We start from the raw sequence: 23127 nt of genomic DNA, 5'->3' as shown, positions 1-23127 counted from the left end.
CCTGTGGTGCCCAGCCCCAGCCACCACCATTTGCTGTGGCAGGAGGTGGGCAGGGCCACCTCTCTCCCTCCTGCTCCCACTCCACCCCCCAAACCATCCTAAACCTACAGCATGTCGCAGCAGCTTACACCAGCTCCCAGTCCATGCACTGGAAGCAGCACTGGGCAGGCGCCAGCATCAGCTGTTGATGCAGCCAGCAGGTTCCTGCTGGGGACTGGGGCATCCACCCGGGTCCGCAGGTGATGCTGCTGCATCAGCGTGTCAGCTGCGGTCCCCAGCAGTTGCACTGGTCCCCAGCAGGAACCTGCCGACTCTGTCCACAGCAGATGCCAGCGCGCATCCAGCACTACTTCTGGCACGCGGGGCGGGAGCTGGTGCAAGCTGTAGACAGGACTGGGACTAGCCCACCCACCTGGCACAATGCGGCAGCCAGACTCGCCTGCTTCCCAGACTGGATCCCACAATTTTGCAGCTGTCCACCCATGGGCTGGACACAATCAGTTGACAGGCCGGATCTGGGCCACAGGCCATATTTTGCACACCCCTGTTCTGTGGCAGCGTTCTCGCTGGCAGAGCACCGGCCTGTAACTTGCCTCAGCTGACACAGGAAAGCTGCTGTGCTTCCACGTCTCCATCACTGAGAAAGCCCGGGGCAGACAGCACCAGGAGAGGCAGTGCAGCCTTTTTCCTGGCCAGCTTGGGGCCCCAGCGGTCTGAAGGCCTCCACCTCTCAGCGACATGCTGTGCAGTGAGAGGTGGATCTCACACCACATCCCACCGGAGTGGGGCCATTTCTTTACTGCCCTATCAAGAGGCTGGCAGCCCCTCTCACAGGAGCAGATGGAAGCAGACTGCTGCATCCCTTGTAGCTCAGTTTGGGCTCAATGGCCGAGCACGCCTGAACAATTCAGCTGCAGAGCACCTCTTGGACCAGGCACTGAGTACACTCAACCCTGTCAGCTGGATCGCTCCCTCATTTTGAAAGGATGATGCCTGAAGAAACCCTATACTCCCTAAAGAAGAGTTTCCACAGTGGATGATGCACATGGAGGAAATACCAGCAAGTCCAAGTTTATTTAGAAAGCGATTTTCTGAGGAAATCCTCCGTCCCAGAAGGCCTGGCCTCACAGGCAGCTACCAGAACAGAGGAAACCCCCCATTCACCCCATCTCTTGCACAATAGAGAAGGCCAGCCAAGCTTGTAGGCTGACTCAGTAGCTTTCCAGAGTATCGCAGTATTTCATAACCCAGCTGGCCAGCCCATGGGCTATAACTAATTGGTCTTTTCCATCTCCTGTTCCTACTATCAGAAACTGTTTCTCTTCTATATTACCCAGAGACAAAAGACATTGTTCTGGAGGCCTGGTGTGGCTGGCTAATAAATCTATTTAATAAAAAAAAAAAACATTTAAGCATAAAACCCACCACAGGATCGTAAAGTCCCTGCACAAGTTGTAACGGATTCACTGTAGTAATAACAAATCCATAAAACATCTCAGATCTGTATTAAGAGCTGAACTCCCTGCACACAATGTACTGGACAGAGCTTTGAGTCCCTTAAAAATGCACCGGAGAATGCAATGTTCAACAACGTTACTGCTGCGGCCCCACAGGCAGGGCAGCAACGTCTCTGAGCACAGACATCGAAGGCACTGGCATGGAGGAGAGACCGCTGCCCTCTGTTTTACAGCTCAGGCCGCTAGCATGAATGCAACAATCCTGGAAGTCCAACCACGCAGCTTTGGGGAAGGGGTAGGAACCAGCCCCTCTGGCAGCATCTGCCCCTGGTGACAAGGTGCAAGTTGGACTCTGCAAGCCGAACGAGGCTTCCCATGCTAGCCCTGAATCGCAGTGAGCTGCCACGTCCCACCACTGCCAAGACCTGGTTGGGCTAAAGGGACCTCAAGCACCTGCGAACACTTGCCGGTACCCAGAGAAGCAGATTCCCTCAGTCCTGAGCCGTCACTCACAGACTGGGACAACCTTACCCCAAAATGCTCCAGGAATTTGACTTCCCTTGGCAGATTTTCCAGGGAAAGTTTAAATTCTCCCAGGTGCCCTCAAGTTGTAGCTTTGCTCCACCTCAGGTGGTGAATGAATTCCCACTGCCCCATTTAGAATCTGTCTAGACTGAACAGGCCCCTGCCCTCTGCTCTTACGGTAAAAAACCTCCACCCCCAAATCTTCTGATGTGATGGCTCTTACTGAGGCTCTCCAATCCCCGCTTTCATGAGTGCCAGTGGCAAGCAGAGGAGGCAGTACCTCGAGGATGGAAGCGAGGGCCACAAGTGATGGATGTGAGCTGTCACTTGCACTTAGTCCAGATCAAATGCATGCTTTTGTGATCATTTAACTCCTGCACTCCCAGAGAAGTCTCTATTAGGGCTTGTGAGTTTTATGATGTGATCTCTGGAGAGGGGAGATTCGGGAAGCAGACTGAGTCAGTGCCAGGGGGTTAGAAGGGCCTAAAGCCACTCTGCTTTCTGACTGCTACAACTGTATTAAGAGGGGAAGAAGGAGAGAAGCCCCAAGAGATTCTGCCTTCCAAACCTCTAACAGGCAGCAGCACCCTCAGCTGGTGGCATTATAGTTCTCAGGATCATGCCACCCCGCCAACGCCAGCATGAAGCACTTTTGCTGGGATCGCCCTGGCAGAAGGATCCAGGCTTCAGTTCCTACAAGAGAGGTTGCACTTACGGGTTTGAAAGGCTGATATCGGCAGCTCTCTGTCATGGTGAGCACCTTCAGCTGGGCAGGCATGACCCTGGCTGGGTTGTCCAGCAGCTGGAAGTTAGGTTCAGGCTCCTTTTTCTTTTCCTTCTCCTCCTTCTTCTCAGTCTCATCCTGGAATAAACAAGGCCACTGGGGTTTTAACTGAAGGCTTCGACCCTCTCAAAGCTGAAGCTACAGTTAAACTTACCGCTCAGGTTGAGGCACCGGGTAGGAACTCAAATCCTGTCCTCCCACCCCGAGGAGAAGTCAGGCTATTGGACCCTTTCTACAATGCAGTGAAACATACACTTACATCCAAGGCATCCAACCTGCCCTGCTACAGTTTAGCCTCTTGGTTAATGTTACCCATATTTGGGATGCAGCGGGGTTAACTAGGAGCTTACAGAGGCTCGGCTAAGCTCCAAGTTTCACGTCCAGCCGCAACATGCTCCAGTGGTCCTGATGAAAACACAAGCCAGCCCACCAAGGATGTCCCTAGCCCAGTGGGTCTCACCCCTCTCAGGGTCACAGCACCCCACCTCCACCTTTCTGAATGTGACAGCACTTCCAGCTGAGAACCACGGTTGGTGCTGCCCGAATTGACCTTAGCAATTCTCAGCCGGGTTCAGCTGCCTCCAGAGGAAATTGCCCCATGTACCTCCTGTGCAGCAGCCTGGGAAGGGCTGTGTCTTGTGCATGTGCACCCCCTGCATTGAGGGCCTCTAATCAGCCTAAAAGCAGGCAGGAGCTGCCTTGTGCAGCTGAGTAACCCAGTGCTGCGTAACCTGGTTTGGCAGCCCCCATATTCCTTCCAGAAACAGAAATGGATGGGGCGCTTCCACCCACGCCTGTTTCTGGAGGAGTGTAGGGGGCACCAGACCTGGAAGTGCTGCATGGCACAAGATAGCTTTGCTGCCTAATGCAGGGGGAATGCATGGAGCAGTTTTATCTGGCCACTGCAACACCCCTGAGGGAGCCCCACCTTACCCCAGTTGAGAACCGCTGTCCCAGCCATAAAGCTATCACTGCCGTTTCAGGCCATGGGTGGTGAAGGCAACTCAGCTGTCCTGGAGACTCTCTGGAGAGGGCCACAGGTACATTCTGCAATACTGCGGCTGACTCAACAGCTTGTGATCCAAAATGAAAGCAGCAGACAGCCTTGTTCAAGTATTTCCGAGTCTGGCTCGTGCTTGCTCTATTGCTCGCTGCATCTGCTGTTCACAGGCTGAGGAAGCAGCAGGCAATGTGGGAATACCCTGGTATGAACAGGAGGATGTCACATGGAAGGCACCAATGGTTCGGTTCAGAGAAAGCACCTACTGCACCAGCAGACAACACCTTAAAGAGGACCAGCTGCGCTACACACTGTGCTGCTTACGGAGTCATCCCACAAGCCCCACTTGAGGCACAGCAGAAAACGAGAGCATGGGTAAAGTCACTGGGTGAACTCAAACATGGCAGGTGGCAGTGACCTCTCTTTGCTCCTGCTGACAATTTTCTCTGCCCAGATCAGCTTTGCAAGTGGTGACAGTGTACAAGTAAGCATGCACAGACAGACAGACGAACACGGCCTGCCCCTTCCCATCCATCCTATTCTTTCATTCACCTTAAGTGCCTTTAGGCTGTAAAGCCCCTTGGGAAATTTGTCTTTGCTCAGCCCATATTGCTCAGAGCAGTGCTGAAACAATGGCAAAGCACAAGGTAACGTCCAGGTAGCAGCGTTATCTTTGCATTTCCTGACCCTTTCAGGGCCCTGGCAACAATGCTCCATCTGCTTTGCACGTAATAGCTCCTAATGGTTTGACAGGCTGAGTGTGTGGAGCTCCGCACAGCCCTTTAAAAGCTGCTCCACAACGCGTAAGTGTAGTGTCGTCATACTGACGCTCCTACAGGAACTTAGGTGTGCGACCTTGATGTTATGCTGCTCTCTGTTCGCATGTGACCTCCTCGTTTCGTCTTTAGAGCTAAAAGATGCCACCGCGTAATAACGTTTGCATTTATCTGGATCCAACCAACTTCTGACGCTGGCACCTTGTTAAGGTGGATGAGGAGTGATAAAAGCCAGCTGTAGCAGCGGGTGCTGTTTACCTGGGAGGAGTTTGCTGCGAGGCTGCACTCACAGAATATGGGCTTTTTTTTTCTTCTTTTCTTTTTTTTTTTAATCTCTACAGTGCCCAAAAGCAGGCTGGAGTGCTGGGTGGGACTCAGAGATTGGAGGTGGGGAGGAACAAAAACAGACACTGCACAATTTGGGAGACTGTTGCCAAATCCCTCTCAAGACCTGGAAGCTACCATGCTCCCCAAAAGCTGGGATCTTCTCATCTAGCTGGTGGGAGAGCCATTTGGGAGAAGGCTTTTGCCGAGTGTCAGCGGAACAGTTTCCCCCTCATGCCACCGTGCCAGAAGCAGCCGTCTGTTAGGACTGCAAATGTAGTGGGATCCTCTCTCATGCTATGGGAAGGATTCAAGCTGTCTGAACAGTGTCACAACTGGTTGCAAATCACAAAGAACCTATTATTCAGCCCATCACACACCCACCTGCCCCCACCCCTTTGCTCTTGGACATGCTCCCCTGTACGCAAGCTGACAGATCCTCAGCCAGCATTAAGTCAGCAAAGCTCTGAGAAAGCCACTGTGGCTGTAGCAAGCTATCCCCGAAGAAGGCAGTGCCCAGAGCTCCATCGTTCCTGGGATGCGTGAGCGTGGTGAAGACGAATGAAGTGCAGCCACTGTTTTCACTGGGGAAAGGATTTTACACTCTCCACCGGATCAACAAGCACGAAAGATTTCTGCCAGCAAGGCGAATGTGTCAGTGATGTGGGGACGGGAAAACAGGGAGCTACAAGTTAAACTATTTGGCAACTGCAACGGCAGCAGACACCGCCAAACAACTGCTGTAAGGAATGTCGCTCAGAGGAGGTTTCTAAACGGTCACCACGGGAGCAAACATGGGCTGTGTTACGCTTCTTCCGCAATAACAATGAGAAATGTGCTCGTGGGCTTGAAAACATAAACCAGGGACAAGGGAAGTGATGTGCACGACATACCAAGCTCATGACGTCAGACAGGTTAAGGAAGCTAACTGCTTAGCGTTAGCCAAGGAGTGTTCTCTAGTGAAGAATGGAGATCCTGACGCCCCCTTTAGTAAATGGAATAAAACATCTACTCAACGTACTGACTTGTGTTAGCACTGCTGCAATGCAGGGGGCAATGGGAAGGGAGAGCTGTATTGTACAGGACCTGAAAGACAACAAAGTGTCATAACTTATACCCACCACTTCCATTTTCTCCTCTTCCTTTTTCTCTTTCTCCTTCTCCTTCTCTTTCTTCTTGGCTTTTGCAGTGATGGAGAGCACAGCAGTGGATACCTGGGCATTTCAACAAAGAAGGCTTTAGAATGGCTTTGCCACTGGACGCAGTGCTCCATCTCCCACCCAGACAATAGGACCAAAGGGCTGAGTCAGTGCTGTGCTGGCAGACAAGTCAGAGCTGTCTCCCTCCCTCCATGGCACCCAGATATGCAATGCAGACGCAGGGGCACACAGGAAGAGAAATGGCATGCAGGGAAAGCAATGCCAAAGACCTGGCCAGATATGGCTGTGTGGATGAGGGGATGGCATCTCTTTAAGCCAAAGATTACTCAGCACTGTTGGGCTCTTTACTAAGAGGACTTTTTAACAACATGAGACGTTACAAGGAATTCTGGTGACAGGGAAGTTTGTTCCCAGGATCTCGGGGCCAAGACAACGTCAGGCTGGGAGATATTCTTCACACTGTCATGCAGTTATGTCAGTCCTCCTCCACCTACGCCTCCCAGCCTCGTCATTCGCAGACTGCTGCTTCTCACTGACATATTCAGCCAGATGCATTCAAAATACCCAGAGGAGAAAAACAACAAATCTGGGAACCAAAAATAGACAACTATGCCAAACATCACTTTTGGTACATGCCGAGTGCCCGCAGAGCTGCTCCCTCTCAGCAACCATCTGCCTCGTTCTCTTTACTGTGAGACAAGAATGTCTTGCAGGTCCACGCTCATCCCACCAAACAACCAAATCCATCACAGTTTTACGTGTGACCCCAACAAAGAATGAACGTGGGAGAGGGAAGGACGACGCAGCAGGGAAGAAGTCCAGACACCCACTGCTCTGCTATTTCTGACATGGCACCATCCGATCCAGTCCCAAGACAAAAGAAACTGCTCCTTGGTAGAAGCTTCACCTCCACCCTGACCCCATTTCTGCAGGCCTCTTATCTAGGAAACCCTCACCTCCAGCCTTCAGTTGTGTTCAAGTGCTTTGCAACATTCGTATGAAGCTGCAGCTCAGCACACCGTGCCTGAGCTTCCCACCTTTCTGAGGCAGGCCTGATTCTGCAAGCAGCATGAGCTTGCAGATGATGGCCATCAGCCGGGGCTCTCCTACTAACCTGGCCAACACCTAGTGCCAGAACCTGCCACCTGTACATTTTTCTTACCAAGATCAACACAGCTACAACCAAAAACATTTCTTCTTACTAAGATGCTCCCATTTCTACATCTGTCCTTTTGTAAACCCACGGGCCTACAGACACCTGCTCAAGAGTACACCAGCCCACAGGACAACTGAAACTTATCCTCCAGGGTTATGACTTAGATTGCATTGGTCCTAAGGAGCCGTAGCCTTGAGCAAGATTGTGCGCTAGAGGCTGCACAGAGACAGGACAAAGGCAGTGTGTCAGGGGACCAATTCAAGCACAGCAAATGATGCTTTGGCAACTCTCCGACTCAGAGATCTGGCTGGGGGTAAAATCTACAGCGTGACAGTCATATGCTGTGGTTACCAGAGTCCTCAGAGGCAGCAGCAAGACAGGAAGTGGTCAAGGCAGGGTATCAAAACCAACAGGCCAGCCTCTATGGCTGCATAACAACGCTGACAGAAGAATAAGAGAACATGCCAAGGCGTCTATGGCAACTGCTACCATAAACCAAGGAAGGCAGGGAAGGAAATGAGGCAGCTCCAGGGGCAGAACCACCCAGGATTTTCCCTCAGATACAAACAACAGAGCAAGTGTTGCCAGGAGAAGACTAGTGCCATGTGGGTTTACACCAGGGAGTCCAGACAGGGTAGGGAGTTACCTCATTAGCATAATTACCTTTTCCTTCTCCTTCTCCTTGGGGACCTCCAGAGGTGCGGGATATGCAAACGTAGAGGGCTTGCAGTTGGACTTGTACTGGACTTTTGGCATCTGCAAAGGAGAATTTGGAAGGGATGATCAGAGGCAAGGAATAGCAACAAACAGGACAAAGGAGTGGAAGAGCAGCTTCAGCTGCATTTTTCTGCTTGCACAGATGAGCGCAAGGATAAGCAGAGAAGCTGTCTGAGAATGAGCAGAAGCAGAGAAGCTGATATCAGAGACAAATGTTCAGTTGTAACATCATTACTTCAATTATGGTATCAGTCAAGTCTGGCAAAGCATGACTTCTCCTGCATACTGCACGCCTGTCACACCCAGCTTTGGCTTTGCTGCTTTCACAGCATAGCTGCCGTGCTTGCTTATGAGCACAAAACCGGTTGCAAGACGTAGGAGCAGCCATGTCAGCACCTCATAGATGAGATCAACCCTCGCCTGCTACCTGCTTCCTGTGAGATGCTTGTCTTCCCTGATGACACGTATTACATTACACGCCACCCCCACCTCCCAGCAGACAGCTTCTTGACAGCCCTAACTCTCCACCTACATATTTCAACTGAGTTCACCCCCCATGACATTTCATCCTCTACTCCATCACAGTATGCTGCTTAATAATGACAGAAGAGGTGCTGTTCGGAAGAGGCAAGATGCATGTCCTATAGCTTGCAGTGCTCATTCAAGCAAACAGAGGGTTTTATCTGGCAACAGTGCGCCGTTTGCCAAAGAGATGGAGTTTCCAGCCGCACTCTCCCTCAGTCCCAGTGACGATATGCAGCTGCACAGATGGCTGCCGTCTCCTAACACGAGCGTGCATGGCCTGGAGATCGTCCCTGAGTCCTGCACTCTGGGCACAGAAGGCTTTGCTTTGTTGTCATGCTAGGCAATGGGAAGCAGTCCCGGCCCTGCAGCTTGGATTACCCCCATGGAGGGCTCAAATGTTAAAGAGCTGCAATCTTACATTCAACTGTTTCATGGATAGTCACTGCAGGCAGTAGAGCTGGGGGGTGGTTTTGCAGAGCCTGGCACTAGTTTATTCAGTCAACAACATGTTTTTTTGAAAGGCTGGGGGCCACTGTTCCTCAGCCTGCAGAGTCAGGGTAACTGAGCTGAGGATGGGGACATGCAGATTGCGGGGCTGAGTTTGAACCTGGAAGCAGAGTAGGGCAAAGGTAGAGTGTCCTGTGACTGTGGCTATGGGGCATTTAAAGGCAATGAAGAATCTGGAGCCTGCATCTGCTCACACAGGATAAGGGCAGAGGCCGTTGATGATGAGGGCAGGGGAGAAAAGCTACAGAGGAAACTAATTATTCAAAGAGCTCCCCGCAGCATTCCCTTCCTGGACGCAGCCATGGTGCTGGGATGTCTGAGAAGGCACTTGGTGCCTGAGGAGAAGAGGACAGAGCTGGCTCTGTGGGATGGTCTGTCTAGTCCTCCCCACCAGAGGCTTCATACCAGTGTGGGACAGGATGGAGGAGAGGGTGGGTCCCTGTGAGCCGGCCTAGTGGGGATCATGCGTCTGGGAGTCTCCTGGGTGCATGCCAGGAAGAACATAGTTGCTCTCAGGATGAGTTAATACCGTAAAATATTTTGAGACACCTTGAGGGCCTTCATTTGGAGACACCTTGAGAGGCAGGGCCATCAGCACAAGTTTAACTGTAAAATTAAACTGGTCTTGCAGGCACTGGCAGGGTTACAATGTTGGAAGCAAGACACAAGCAGCCCAATCTCTCCCATGTTAATGGAAGAGTCAAATAAAAGTATGCTGCTTGCTGAGAGTGGGATGACCCTGGGTATGCCATGATGCAGTGCACGAAGGGTCTTTTCTTAACCCTGTGAACACCTCTGACTCTGAAGAGTTTTCCCTATTGCTCTCCCACTGCTGGATTCCTGATGGTGCAGTGCTGTTTGCTGCACTGAACATTTACCAAAATGTTACTGTTGTCTGTGTCGCTCAACGTGAATTGGAAATGCAAGGCTCAGAGACGGCAATGTTTTATCTCTCTCAACAGCCACAAAGCAGTGGTCTGCAGTGTCAACTCCAAAACGTTCAGGCTTCTTCCAATTCAAAGCCTAAACCAAAATCAGTGATTTCTTGAGTACAAAGCTATAAATGAGAAGGCTAATGCTAAGGTCCATACCTAGCAGCTCTGGAGCACTGTAAGCACCTCGAGAAGTTAACTCTTATAGATCACCTTCTCCTTACTCTGAGAAGAAATACTGCTACTGTTCAAGGAATAAAAAAGGTTTTGCCATCTTGGCCCCAACAATTCATTAGGAAAACATTCAATTATTGACACTTCACCACGAAGCAAATCACCTGCCTGTAGCAGGTAAGAGTCCCACACCCATGGAGAAGCTTCAAGCAACATTCAGGGCAGTTATCACCCAGCTTTCCTTCTCCCAGCCGTAGCTGCACATACCTTCAGGTCCTTGTTAAGGCCAATGACACAGGTTGGGGTGAAAGCCAGCGACAGGAAGTGTGAGAGAGGGAACCAGAACCAGAACTGGGTGAAGACCAGGACCCCCACCACCGAGGGCATGTGAGTATGCCCCGTCCTCGACTGCAGCGAGATGGTTACGTTGTGGCCACCTGCAAAGAAGGGGAGACTCGTTAAGGGAGCCAGTTAACAGAGACATTTGAGCGTGCAAAAGGGCCCACCTCTGAGACACCTGCTGTGGAGAGAGCCGTAGCACAAACCAAGCTGCTCCCACCCTTGGAGCAAACTCCCTTGGGTACAGGTACCCCATACCCCACACTGTGGTCTCAGGTAGCACCAGCACCTGGGACAGAGTAATCTGGACCACTGGGGAACTAGTTATTGCCCTGACGGAGAAGCAGTGAAGAGACAACCTTCCTTACCAATTCTGTCCGGAGGGCAGCAAAGCTGTGGTTGGGGGGCAGGGGAGGAAAGCATCACTTGACTCAGACACAGGAATCACAGGAAACACAGACTATCTGTCTGATTTTGTGTACACAACTTGCTTTATAGGATAGCTTGTAGGATGGCTCATACTGAGTTACTACTGAAATACATGTCTTAGTATTCACCCCATGCCATCGCGGGTGAAAAGGAAGTAAACAGCAGCAACTTCAAAAGCCCTCGCTAGAGGTTATCAACCCGACTGGCAGAGCTGGATGCCTGGGCAGGCTTTGCAACTGGACTTGCTCCCTGTCAGAAAACAAAATCTTTAATATGATGCTTGCAAAGCAGAGGCCAAAACAGCTCAATAAGTTGATGCAGCACAGAACCACCCCACAAGGAACTGAAATGAAAGAGCGGGCCGGCCTGCAGGCAGAGCGAGAAAGTGTTAATCTGATTTTTGGTCGTCTGATGAGTGCAGCGAATCGAGTTGAAGAGGGCACCAGGCACGTCCATTACCGCAGACAAAGCCAGGTGCAAGGAGGCTAATTTGGTTAAAATGCAGTTGGTCGCTTGTTCCAAGCACAGCACCATTTATAACAGAAGATCCCGGGCCCAGAACAGCATTCCTCTGCCTTGTGCAAAGAGCCACCTGTAGCAGGGCTGGTGGGCAGCAACGATGCCAAGCTCTGGGAGACGGACTGAGAAGCAAAGGCTAAATGAGATAAGTTTCTGCTAATATTCCAAGTTCTCAACCTCTTGACCAAGCCAGCTGAGCTGATCTTCGTGATCCATTAATAAGAGAAAGCCATCATCAAAAAAAACAGCCACAAAGGAAGAGAATTAAAGCCAGATCCAAAATGCCTGACGTGCCCTCCAGCTCCTGGCTCTGCAAACGTGCTTTCCCTGGGGCTGGCCTCTGGGCAGCGCAAAGATGCATTGCTCAGTCTGCTGCCGTTGGAAGCGAGGCAATCCTTCAGAAGGAGGATGACTCCAATCTCATCTCCAAGAGGCCTCCCACATGCCCTGCTCCTTCCTCCCTCAGGCTACCCCCACCTTTCATTTATTGCTATCACCAGCCACATGTGTTGTGGTAGCAGATAGGGTCCTTCTACAGGGGGTGGGGGTAAGGGAGCAGGACCCCCCTGTGCAGGCGCTGCAGAAACGTGCTCAACCATCCCCACAAACTGAACAGGAACACACCGTACAAATGCACTGCCTCACCTTCTCCGTGTTACTGATGTCTCTCTTGTAGGACATGCTGTGCAAAGAGAAGCCAAGGGAATGCAGCCGAAGCAACTTTAACCTTCATTTCATCCAATCTCTGGAATTCCATTTTTCAAACCGATTTTTAACCTCCGGATGACAGAATGCAACCCTTGGCCCGGTGACACATCTCCTACTTTGAGATGCTTGCATGGGTGTATTTGTGATGGTGATGGTTGCCCTGTATACATTCACCCTTCTACAGCGGGGGGTTTTTGGGAGCAGGGGAAGGAAGGAAAAGGTAGAAAAGCCTTGTGTTGCCCAACACTGATTTACCCGAGTAATTATGAAATAGCACTGACGGGCGCAGAGGGAACACATTCCAGTCCTCTGACCAGATGATGGACAGCAGCCAGGAACTGATGCCTAAGAAGGGATGTGAAGGTCACCTTATGCAACTGGAAGACTCATCTCCACGCTCCCACCTTTGCAACCCTCACCTGCTACTGATCTGAAGTGCACTGGACCAACAGGGCATGCCTCCGAGGTGAATGGGACCTGCTGGGCTTGGCCTCACACGGGCTCAGAAGTGCTGGCAACGCCAACCCGGCTTTGCTGCTGCTGCTCATCTGTTTGGGCCGCGGCTTCGCTAACTCCTGCGACTTCCCCCAGAGCTATACCTGCTGTCTGTGTCCGATGGAACGAACCCCGCAGCTGACCTGTGGCCTAGCACACTGTTAGGTCCCATCTTCTTGCGACTACGGGATGGGGCTTTGCAGGCCTTGGAACAAAACCCTGGATGCCAGATGAGGTGGGACCTTATCTTCAGAGCATACAGAACCAGAGGAAAGTAAGGCTGGCAGGGGCCACAGAAGGTCATCTGATCCAACGCCCTGTACACAGCAGGATCAGCCCGTCTCAACCCTCCTAGGCGCACGCGCGCGCGTGCGTGTGTGTGTCATGCTGCTTACTTTTAAGCAGCAGAAACCTTCAACTCACTTCCTCCAGGAGATGACCTGAGCTATGGTTCCAGAGCAGAAAGGTCAGTGCTTCATCCAATAAACCAGCACACCTCTGGCAGAGCCAATTTCAGCATGTCAGCAGAGTGATTCACATTTCCCATAAAACACAAGAGGCAGCCCTCATCTGATGGGCAGAAGTATCAATGCATAACGGCTGTTGTTTCCAGCTGCTAGAGACTTATCAAGGAAAGGCCTGATTTTAAAAAAATCGAGAGCTTGTAAACAAGAGGCAAAGAGAGGGGAAACTGGTGGCACTTCTGGGTTATTAGTTTACTGGGGGCATGAGTTGGACAAGCTAAGACCAGAAACCTCCAAGAGAGGTGGAACTGGAGAGGGTTGCAGAGAGCTGTGCTAGCAAAGGGGAGCAGTGCCGAGATGGGCTTATAAGGTGGGCTTTTCCCTGTGTTACTATGAAAGCCTTCCTACCTCACCCACTTGTAACATCCCCCTCTATTAATGTCAGCCTCCACGGTCCCAGAGCCTCTCGCTCCTGAGGATCCTTTCTTCTTACCCCTTCGTTACTAGATAGGGTCTGGCTACATCCCTGTGCTACCTAGTACAAGACACAAGATCAAGATGGTGCATGGAGAGCCATCTAAAAGCCCATCTTGCTCCCAGCTCCTTACACTCCCTAGCCTCATTGGGACTCCGGGAAAGGACACTGCTCTACATTACCCTTGGCAACGTTTCAATGCCAGTATCTTGCTTTGGCTAGTAGCTTCCTGCTAGAACACAGCTGGATGCTTTCCCCTTTGCCATTTAGTTAAGGCAGATTTGTTTTTTTGTTTCTTCAGTGCAAACTGAAATGAAAGTAGCTCTATGTTCAGATCAACAACATTGGCAGCGCTGCCAAAAACAGGCCTGTGATTTAGTTAGCTGCTCCTCCCCAGACAACTACAGGAGCAGAAATGATAGTCTGGAAGCACTACAGAAATGCTGGCATATCCACCCTGGCTTGTCTGCCTGCTTCACTAGCAAAGAAGTGGCGTTTTAAAACCAGTAGAAATATTTAGAGCCCGGAGGATTTCAGCAGAGTAAAATAATTTTAAAAGCACTCAACTCCGAGGTCAGAGTGCTTCTTCTAAAATGTGTTTTTCAGATAAAGTAGGGCCAGATAATATGGCCGGTGGAGAGCAAGGGAAAGCCGCATCAGCAGCTGGAGCCAGGACAGGAAAAAGAGACTCAAGCTTAGGGGTCTGAGGGAAAACTTACCCTGCTCCAGTGTTTTGTACGCTATCCAAGAAATGTACCTGCTACAGCTGAACAATTAAACACTGACAAAATTCTTTGTTTCTGCTCCCATACGACATCACAACGACTTCCCTGCTCGGCAAGAACCCTGCAAGTATTTGGAAAATGCTGCACTCACTGTCAGTGCCCTGCCGCTGAGAAAAGTGCAAAAGATAATGCCAGATTCAATGGCACCTACGGCAGCAGCTGAGACTATGTGAGACTTCTCTTTCGGCTAGCACCGATTCAGGTCTTAGGCTCTGACAAGCACTGTTAGTTGAGCAGCAGAGATGCAGGGCATTTAGGGATTAATGTGCGCTCTTTTGAAGAGCCTCTCTAGCGGAAGAAGCAGGTTACAAAAGGATACTTCATGGCTTTCTCTAGCAATACAGTGGTTTTCATAAACTGGTGACGAGGCGTGAAGCTGACAAAGACACCTGCAGTTTACTGGAAATGGAGTCCTTTTGGCTTCCACGTTGCTGTGTGATCTATGAATAGGACTGGGCTGGAAGGTCTTGCTTGAATGTTTATAACTCAGTCCCAATGGACAAAGTTCAAAGTGAGGGTGCATCTGTGGCAGAAAATCCACAAGCCAGCTGGCCTACGGCTTCATGGCACCACCCTACTCGACAAGAAAGGCCAAGCTTTGAATCTGAAGATACCAGAGCTCAGGTGTGGTAAGGGTGAATTGGAGGGAGCAGAAGAGAGGAAGGCTATTGTGCTTCTGGCAGCTCCTGCTGACGTGAAAGTAAGAAGGATGGTGGCAGCAACAGCATGGTGTGCTGTGAGCAAAGCTCCTGGAAAAACAGGGCTCCAGGGGAGACACGGCCCCCAGTGCTCCAGTAAAGGGGCACAAACAGGATGCATGCATGTGGGGCATCATATGGGAATGTCCTGCAAGTCTGAGCTCTTGGGACAGTTCTTCCTCAGCCCCCACCCCCAATAATTTCTCTTTGTTCATAACATCACTCCTTAATAGGGGCAGTTATTCAGCAACTGTAATTTTATCAAGGCTTTAGCATCTTAAATTTGTGGCCAACACTTAATCGCTAGCATTCACATAATGGTATTCCCTTTAGCTGATGAGTTCCCGATGCAATGAACCAACAGTCATTGGGACGAGAGTCTTGGCTTTCCTCCAGAGACAGAGACAAATGACTGCACCATCTTCTTCATGTCGCACCTCTGCCCTACTGCCCAGGAAAGGAGTAGGAGCTGCTTACCACAAACTCCCTTTGAAAAATGTTTGCTTCCCAGGGTAAGAAACAACATGATGGAAAAGCCTGAAGCTGCAGCATTGGGGGAGATCAGATCTCACAAGGTTTCCAACTAACCTCTGGGGAAAGCACTTCCAGATGAAAGAAGGAGTGATGTAAACACCACATAGATGCTCTAAATCAAGGCACAGAATCACAAAACAGACGTAAGCCTCTTTGGGCAGGAGCATGGAAAAGCATCACCTCTGGCTGAAACCCTCCTGTTACAAATGGGAACTCAGAAGCCGGGTATATTTTTATAGCTGGATGAAGCCATCTGGAAATACGGAGTCCTTATCATACTCTGTCTGAAATCTACGGCAGAGAAGCTCCCAGGTAATGATAAATTGCTCTAGACAGACAGATTTTCCAGGGCTCGAATGTATTTAACCTCAAGGGCTCCTGCCAGCCTCCCATAATCCACTGAGTCTTACGACGATGTACAGCTTTCACACAGAGGAAGTTACCTGCATCCAAAATGCCTTGGGCCAGGATTGCTCCAAACTTGGCCATAACATCATCGTGCTTATCATTGATGACTTTGGAATAGAGCTGTCTGAACTGGCTGACCTGCAAGAGGAAGAGGAAAGAAGAGAGGTTATAAGGTTGATCCACACCAGTCACAGAACACAGCTGTGCAGACCACAGCTCTGGACAATGCTAACAAAGGACTATGCGGCCAGAAAATACCTCCCTCAACCATTGAGTCCAGCCACCCCCATCACATAAACCTTCTCATATACTGGTCAAACTTAGCCTTAAAAACCAGCTGGATTTTCTGCCCCGCTCTCCCTCTGGGAAGCAGTTCCACAATCTTGCTCTTTTTATGTCTGCCAACCCTTTTCTGATTTCCAGCCTACATTTATTCACGGCTGATTTATACTCATTTGTTCTTGTGCCAGCATCTTCTATTAGATAATTTTTTTTTTTTTTCTGACCCTGCTGTTTATCACCCAACATGTTTCCAAACAATCGGACCCCCTTCTCCCACGCTTTTCTTTTTCCGCCAGGCTAAACAATCTCAGCTCTTTCAGTCTCTCTTTGTAAAATCAGATCTCTGCTTCCGTTGATCGTCCTCATAGCTCATCTCTGCCCCTGTTCCAGTTTGTATTCATCTTTACTGAATACAGAGGACCAGGCCTGAGCACAGTATTTTAGGTGAGAGCTCACCAGGTCCCTGTTAACTGGGATTAATACTTTCCTGTGTCTCCTGGAAATACAAAACCTGATGCATTTTAGGATTGACATGAGCCACTCGGGGTCTGATCTCCACCCTCCTCTTTTTGTTCCAACTGGTGAGCCCACAGTTTACAGCACAACTTCCTTTTGTTAGTCCCTGAAGGCATGACCTTGAACCCTGGGCTATTACATCTTATCCCATGTCCATCCTCAAGACCATCTTTTCCTTCTGATGATACCTCCCAACGGCAATTTTCATCAGGACACTCCTGCTTTTAGTGCCAAGATCTTCAATGGAAACACAAAAGAGGATCTGTCCCACGGCTGGACCTCGAGGGACTCCAATACTAACTTTTCCCCAAGTTACAGTTCCCTGTTCAGCACACCCCACCAGTGCCTCTGTGTCTGCCAGCTCTTTATCCACTGTACAAGGCTTTGTGCCTCTCCTCCCCAAGTCAGTCAGCTGCTGGTCATCTCCAAGTCCTCTATCCCTGCACACATTACAGCTGCCCCTATGGCAAGAAAGGCTACTGAGAAGGGAGCATAACCTTGGGCAGCTCATCCACAACCATGGTCCTGATATTTATTCATTTAAGCATGTTCAAAAGAGGACTACAGGATAGGTTTATGAGCGGAGATTAAACAGGACAGTCTAGATAGACCCTCCCTTAGCATCTGCTCTCTACCCCAGTGAAACGGGATGTGGGGCTAGACTGAACCACACGCTGACCTAGCACGGCACTTCTTATAGACTTACATTTCTGTAACTCTATCAACAGCCAGTGACCACATCCAGGCATGAAATACTTCCTGAACCCTCATAAATACCAAACCATCAGAGCCAGAAAGGATGTTACTCTCCAGAGAACAGTCTGGGCTGCTCCAGACTGGAGAGTGGAGGAGGGCCTCGTACTTTTGCTCTGACTCATTAGTTACGTCTCTAGTAGCTAAAAAAGATGAGCAAAATCAGTGACTAGACTATCTTGAACTTGCAGCGTGTCCATGACGCATTACGTCCAGACACAACGTCCTTCTTAGGTATTTCACCAGTGATTTGCTGCAAGGCTTGAAACAAGGACTCCTGGCCACTGAGGGACAATGTATAATGGCTGGGATTGGCCACAGGCAGTACAAAAAGCTGCAAGTACTGGAACTGTATTAGTCTAGCTGATTTGTCCAACCCTGCCCCACAAGGTAGGGTCTCATGTTTTGGAAGGTAGCAACCATCTTCCCTCCCAGCAATGCTGCTGGCCCGAGGGATATGCACATCGGGGTCCCCAAAGGCATTAGCACAACCGCAGCTGCCAGGTGTGCTGGAGAGGGATGCTCCGCAACAGGCATGCAGACATCGGGAACTGCTGCAAGGACAAGAGGGCTTCCTGCAATCAAGATCCCTTTGGCTTTTTCTTTGCCTAGCAAACATCATGCCAGAGGGCATCACGAGCTCAGAGCAGGACTAGAAATCAGAAGTTTCTGGCCCCTGCAGTCAGACGATCAGGTATCCCACACGCCTGTCAAGACACAGAACATCTACAGAAAGGATGTGGACAAACTGGAGAGAGTCCAATAAAGGGCAATGAAAATGGTTAGAGGTTTGGGTCACGTCTTTTGAAGAGAGACTGAGGGAACTGGGCTGATTTAATCTGGAGAAGAGAAGACCGAAGGGGCTGCAAAGAGGATGGAGCTGGACTGGTCTCAGTGGTGACAGATGACAGGACAAGGAGCAATGGGCTCAAGTTGCAGCAAGGGAAGTTGAGGTTGGATATTAGGAAAAATTCTCTCATGAGGAGGGTGGTGAAGCACTGGAACAAGTTACCCCCAGAGAGGTGGTGCAGTCTCCATCCTTGGAGGTTTTGAAGACCCGGGGAGACCAAGCCTTGGCTGGGATGATGTAGTTGGGGTTGGTCCTGCTCTGAGCAGGGGACAGACCAGATGCAACCTCCTAAAGTCCCTTCCAGCCCTCATTTTCTATTATTCTATGATCAATAGACAGATCCATTGATCAATGGATGCCAAGATTATATGCCCGACTTTTGAAGGATTGGATCATACCAGTTAGGAAAACGAGTGAAGTCCAGTTAAGGACTGGAGTCCACGAAAGCTTTTACTACAGTGTCACTGGACTTCGCCATAAAATGTTTACAGGAAGCTCAAAACAGCCAAGAAAACTGGGAGTGAGATGCTTCCAAGCCAAAAGGAACCGCTATCTTGTTCCAAGACAACAGCAAACGACTTTCCCACCACATTTCACCATGGTGATTCTTGACCAGAGTTATTTAGAAACTGAGATATCAGTAATAAAGGAAAGCATTTGGGTTTTGACAGGTGCCACCTCTCGCAAAACTAGTGAGACACATGATTTTACACACACACACACACACACACACACACACACACACACACACACACACACACACACACGGGTGCTGCTACACTGAGTAAATCCATGCTACCTAGTCTAGTTTTATAACTGGTTCATGCTCATCTTAAACAGGAATTTAGACCGTAAGTATGAAAAGGGCCATCAAAAAGTTTAGAAACTATGCTTTAGCCAAGGTCATGCTCCATTCATGGAGATTTCTCTCAGACAGAATGAACTTGCCCATGCTGAAATCACAGCTGCCTAAAAGGAAAAATGTGCTGTACACTTGATGCCTGCTTTGCCTCTTCTCTTTCCAATTTCTTCTGGCAAATAACTCTGGGTAGAGCAATCAAGTCCTTCAGCTGTGATCAAGTTTAATCAGGAGGAGATCTAAACCGGCATGTGGATCATCATTAGGGTTAAGAATATTAATTCATACCAGTCGCACCTATTCGTATCAGTAATCGCCAAATGTTAAATGCAACAAGTAATGCACCTGTAACAGCAATTGCACATTTTTGATCTGCACATCAGTTGAAATCCTCTAACTCGGTAGTGAAAGACCAATTGTTTTTAAGCAAAGGGCCACAAATTTGAACAGGGACACAAAGGATGCCCCCAAAAATTCACAAAGATGCAATTTACTCCTGTTATTCAATCTCCCAGGGGAACGGTAAATCCAGACAAGTTAATTACCATTTCTTCCTCAGCTAATTCTCCATCATATTTAGAATTGCTTCAATAAAAAAAGTATGAAAACACCCTACATGTCCTTATATATGATGGTGCTTAAATAAGGAAGCAATTTAAATATGTATGTATAAAAAAATCTTGCTCTTAAGATAGCCTAGAACCCCCAAACTCCATTTTATGGTTTTTGTCATACTTTCCTGAGTTTATTTAAAGAAGCTTAGATTTTTTTTTTAAACATAAGTGCTCAGACTCATGTTTATTATGCCATACCTCTGGTGCTCTGCAAAAAATACCTCTGTTTGCATTTAGTCTAATATTTCCAATTGCTCTTCCCATTCATAGGCTCTGACATAGTGTGCGTCTCTGAACAGCTGTCTCCTTCAGAAATGATGGAGGTTTCCAATTATAAGTGTGGCTTCTACAGTATCGAGGGCGTACAGGTAGGGACAAAGCGAACAGCAGGAGCAGCCAGCATTGCTTTTGGCTGCCGTCAAGGCTATCTGAAACCAACAGGGACGCACGCAGAAAGTAGAACAGATGCACTATGTCCAAGGCACCGGTCTGAGTATTAAAATTACATTGCCCCCTGTTTACAATATTGCCACCTCATTCCTGTGGCTCCGGGCCCTGGGTTTTGGGTTGCGGTTATTTACAAAAACCTGACGGTTCCTATGAGGCTTTGAAAAATTGCTGGCCCCAAAGACTGTGATCTGGAATTTACACCGTAATCAAATCTTCAGAGAAACAGATCCTTGATGAAGCAAGGAGACATTCAGCAGAACTGCTAATGTTCACACTGGCGTCTGGAGTCTGACAGTGGAGCGCCTCCGCTCTCAGGGCAGAAAGGCCTGGCTTGCGAAATGAAAGGTAGTTCTTGGGTCAGGGAACAGCTCGCTTCCGGCAGAGGGTGATCGCTGAGCCCGGGGTGTCCCCGAGTAGCAATGGGTCCAAAGATGGCTTATGCTGCTCCCCACTCAAGTGGAAGTTGTGTTTCTTTTAACAGAACGGAGTCAGCCAGCAAGGCATCACCTGCACCGAGCCCAGCCAAGGAGCTGCGAGCCTACCACTGGGGAGGCAGCCCCAGCCAACTGGGGAGAGCTGGGGACTGCTGAACATCTGGACTCGGGCTGGCTGGAGGACTCGGTCTCTATGGTCTAAAGGGGGGGGGGGGGGGGTGTTAGATCTAGGGAGGCCCCGCTCCTCCATACTCTTGCCTAGACCTATGCACTGAAGGTCATGGATGTGATCTATACTGGCCAAAATGACAAAGAGACTTGCATACGGGAATGTCTGGACCCTGAGTTACAACATGGATCTGTGAAACTTGTAACAAACTGTGTCGCTCTAGAATTGGGCTGGTCAGCCACAAATTGACCCATTGGGCACCTGACCAGACCTCTTACAGCTACACCATGATCCAGAGGATTGACAATTGCCTACTCTAACCTCATGGCCGAAGCAGAAGTCTCAGACGTGTCTTAATGCACTTTGCTGACTTAAACACAGAGCACAGACTCCTGCTGCTGCAGCCACTTGGGCAAATACTGTAGGAGGTTTAGAGTTAGTTACCTGAATTAGTTACCTAGGGGTGTAGGTATGTGCACACTGGGGGCCCTTTCAAAAGGGGCTTCATCCGGGGTTAAAAAGTGGAGCATATCTGCTACATCTGAATCGTTCTCAGCTCATTCAAACTGAGCAATTCAAACACAACAGCTGCTGACAGTTTAATGTGTGTTGAAATGGCTCCAAATGAATGCAAGTCCACTCTTCATGAGTTCATCTTGCAGTTGACCATGCATGTTAAGGCCCTAACAACATTTGGACTGGGCTCTCGAGCTGGCAGTGCATCCGGGGGAATCAAGGTGCTTCCAGCAACACTGCTCCCTCTTTCCAATATTTTGTCTAGACTTGAGTTTACCAGTCGTCCACGTGCGGTTTTTGATGATCACTGCGTGGATCACCCACGGGTCTCTCCAATGACATTCACAGAAGTTTAGGGCTGGAAGGGACCTCATGAGATCATTGGGTCCAGCCCCCCTGCTTTGGGCAGGAAAGACTGCTGGAGTGGTATGGTGACTGGAGCTAGCGAGGGCAGCTTACTTTCATCTGGTACTTCTTTTCAATTCGTGACATGTACCCAGATGTCACAACAATGAGCACATTAAAAAAATCTCCTATTTAAATGACTGTTAAATGTGCCATTAAACTTACAAACCCTTCTATCTCCCGCAGGACCTCTTGGCACTTAAAAGTTTTATAGTATTTAGACAGACCTATTTCATTTGGGTCGCTTCCAGGAGTTCACTAAAACAAAAGCGGTGACTCACTTCAGCCCTGGTAACAATATACGGTTTACCATCTTAATAATTCACAAAGGCTAAAATGATACATCGCTGATTTCTAATGAAGCTAAAAACAACCGACATGCAACATCAGAAATACTGAGAAAACAACCCGGGCTCACATACTTGAGCGTTTCTGCTTCAAAAAGCAGAATGCAGCACTCTCTCCTGACTTCATTTGATGCAAATAGAGATGAGAGTTCATTGGCAGCAAGCTTTCTGGCAAATAAAGTCTTTGCAAAATGGATGAAAATCAGTGCCGAGGCTGTTTTCATCCAACACTTAATGTTCACGCACAGTCAACAGAATGGGAAAGGCAAGGCTGTTAAGAGGGAACAGGGGCTCAGTCAACAACCACAACCTGGCCTTTGATGCAATGTGCAACCCCCAGAGAACGTAACATTCAAGAGCAAACTTCTTTAAGTGGTGGCTCCAACCAACTTCAGTTCCTTCTCACGTACTCGAAAACCTGTCAAGTAAAGCTTCAAAAGTGAGGTATGTGGATCACTGCTGGCAACTCTCTGGAAAGCCGTAGTCTTTCTCTTTCAAGTACTGCCAGCATAGATCCCGCAGCTGGGACATCAACTAGAAGCAACTCATCTTAGAATCATAGAAAGTTAGGCCTGGAAGGGACTTCAGGGGGTCACATCTAGTCCAAACCCTGCTCCAAGCAGGACCAGTCCCAACTACACCATCCCAGCCAAGACTTTGTCTACCTGGGTCCTAAAAACCTTCAAGGATGGAGAGTCCACCAGCTCCTAGGGAGAAAATTCTTCTTAGTATCTAACCTCAACTTCCCTTGCTGCAACTTGAGCCCATTGCTCCTTGTCCTGCCATCTGCCCCCATTGAGAACAGCCCAGCTCCATCCTCTTTGCAACCCCGCTGCTGAAGGCTGCTATATTCAGTCCTCCCTCAGTCTTCTCTTCTAGACTAAGCCCAGTTCCCCCAGTCTTTCCTCACCAGCCATGTGCCCCAGCCCCCCAACGTTTTTGTTGTTCTCTGCTGGACTCTGTCCAATTTATCCACATCCTTTCTGTAATGGGGGGGCCCAAAACTGGACACGACTCCAGATGTGGCCTCACCGGTGCTGA

At 49.4% G+C, this 23127-nt stretch overlaps 1 protein-coding gene across 1 annotated transcript in view; it reads right to left on the bottom strand.

The window, feature by feature from the left end:
* Positions 1-23127, bottom strand: part of PSMD1 (proteasome 26S subunit, non-ATPase 1) — a gene marked incomplete at its 5' end in the record, with an annotated part of 109770 nt that overhangs the window by 4716 nt on the left and 81927 nt on the right. The window contains 5 exons of the mRNA XM_025202757.1: positions 2698-2844; positions 5988-6080; positions 7846-7938; positions 10305-10474; positions 15927-16029. Of these exons, the coding sequence (XP_025058542.1) occupies positions 2698-2844; positions 5988-6080; positions 7846-7938; positions 10305-10474; positions 15927-16029 (606 nt within the window). The remainder of the gene's footprint in view (positions 1-2697; positions 2845-5987; positions 6081-7845; positions 7939-10304; positions 10475-15926; positions 16030-23127) is intronic.

This window comes from Alligator sinensis, unplaced genomic scaffold (assembly GCF_000455745.1).
Source record: "Alligator sinensis unplaced genomic scaffold, ASM45574v1 scaffold301_1, whole genome shotgun sequence".
In the NCBI taxonomy this organism is placed as follows: Eukaryota; Metazoa; Chordata; order Crocodylia; family Alligatoridae; genus Alligator; species Alligator sinensis.
Note: the sequence above shows the minus strand (reverse complement) of the source record. Positions and strands in the feature narration are given on the sequence as shown.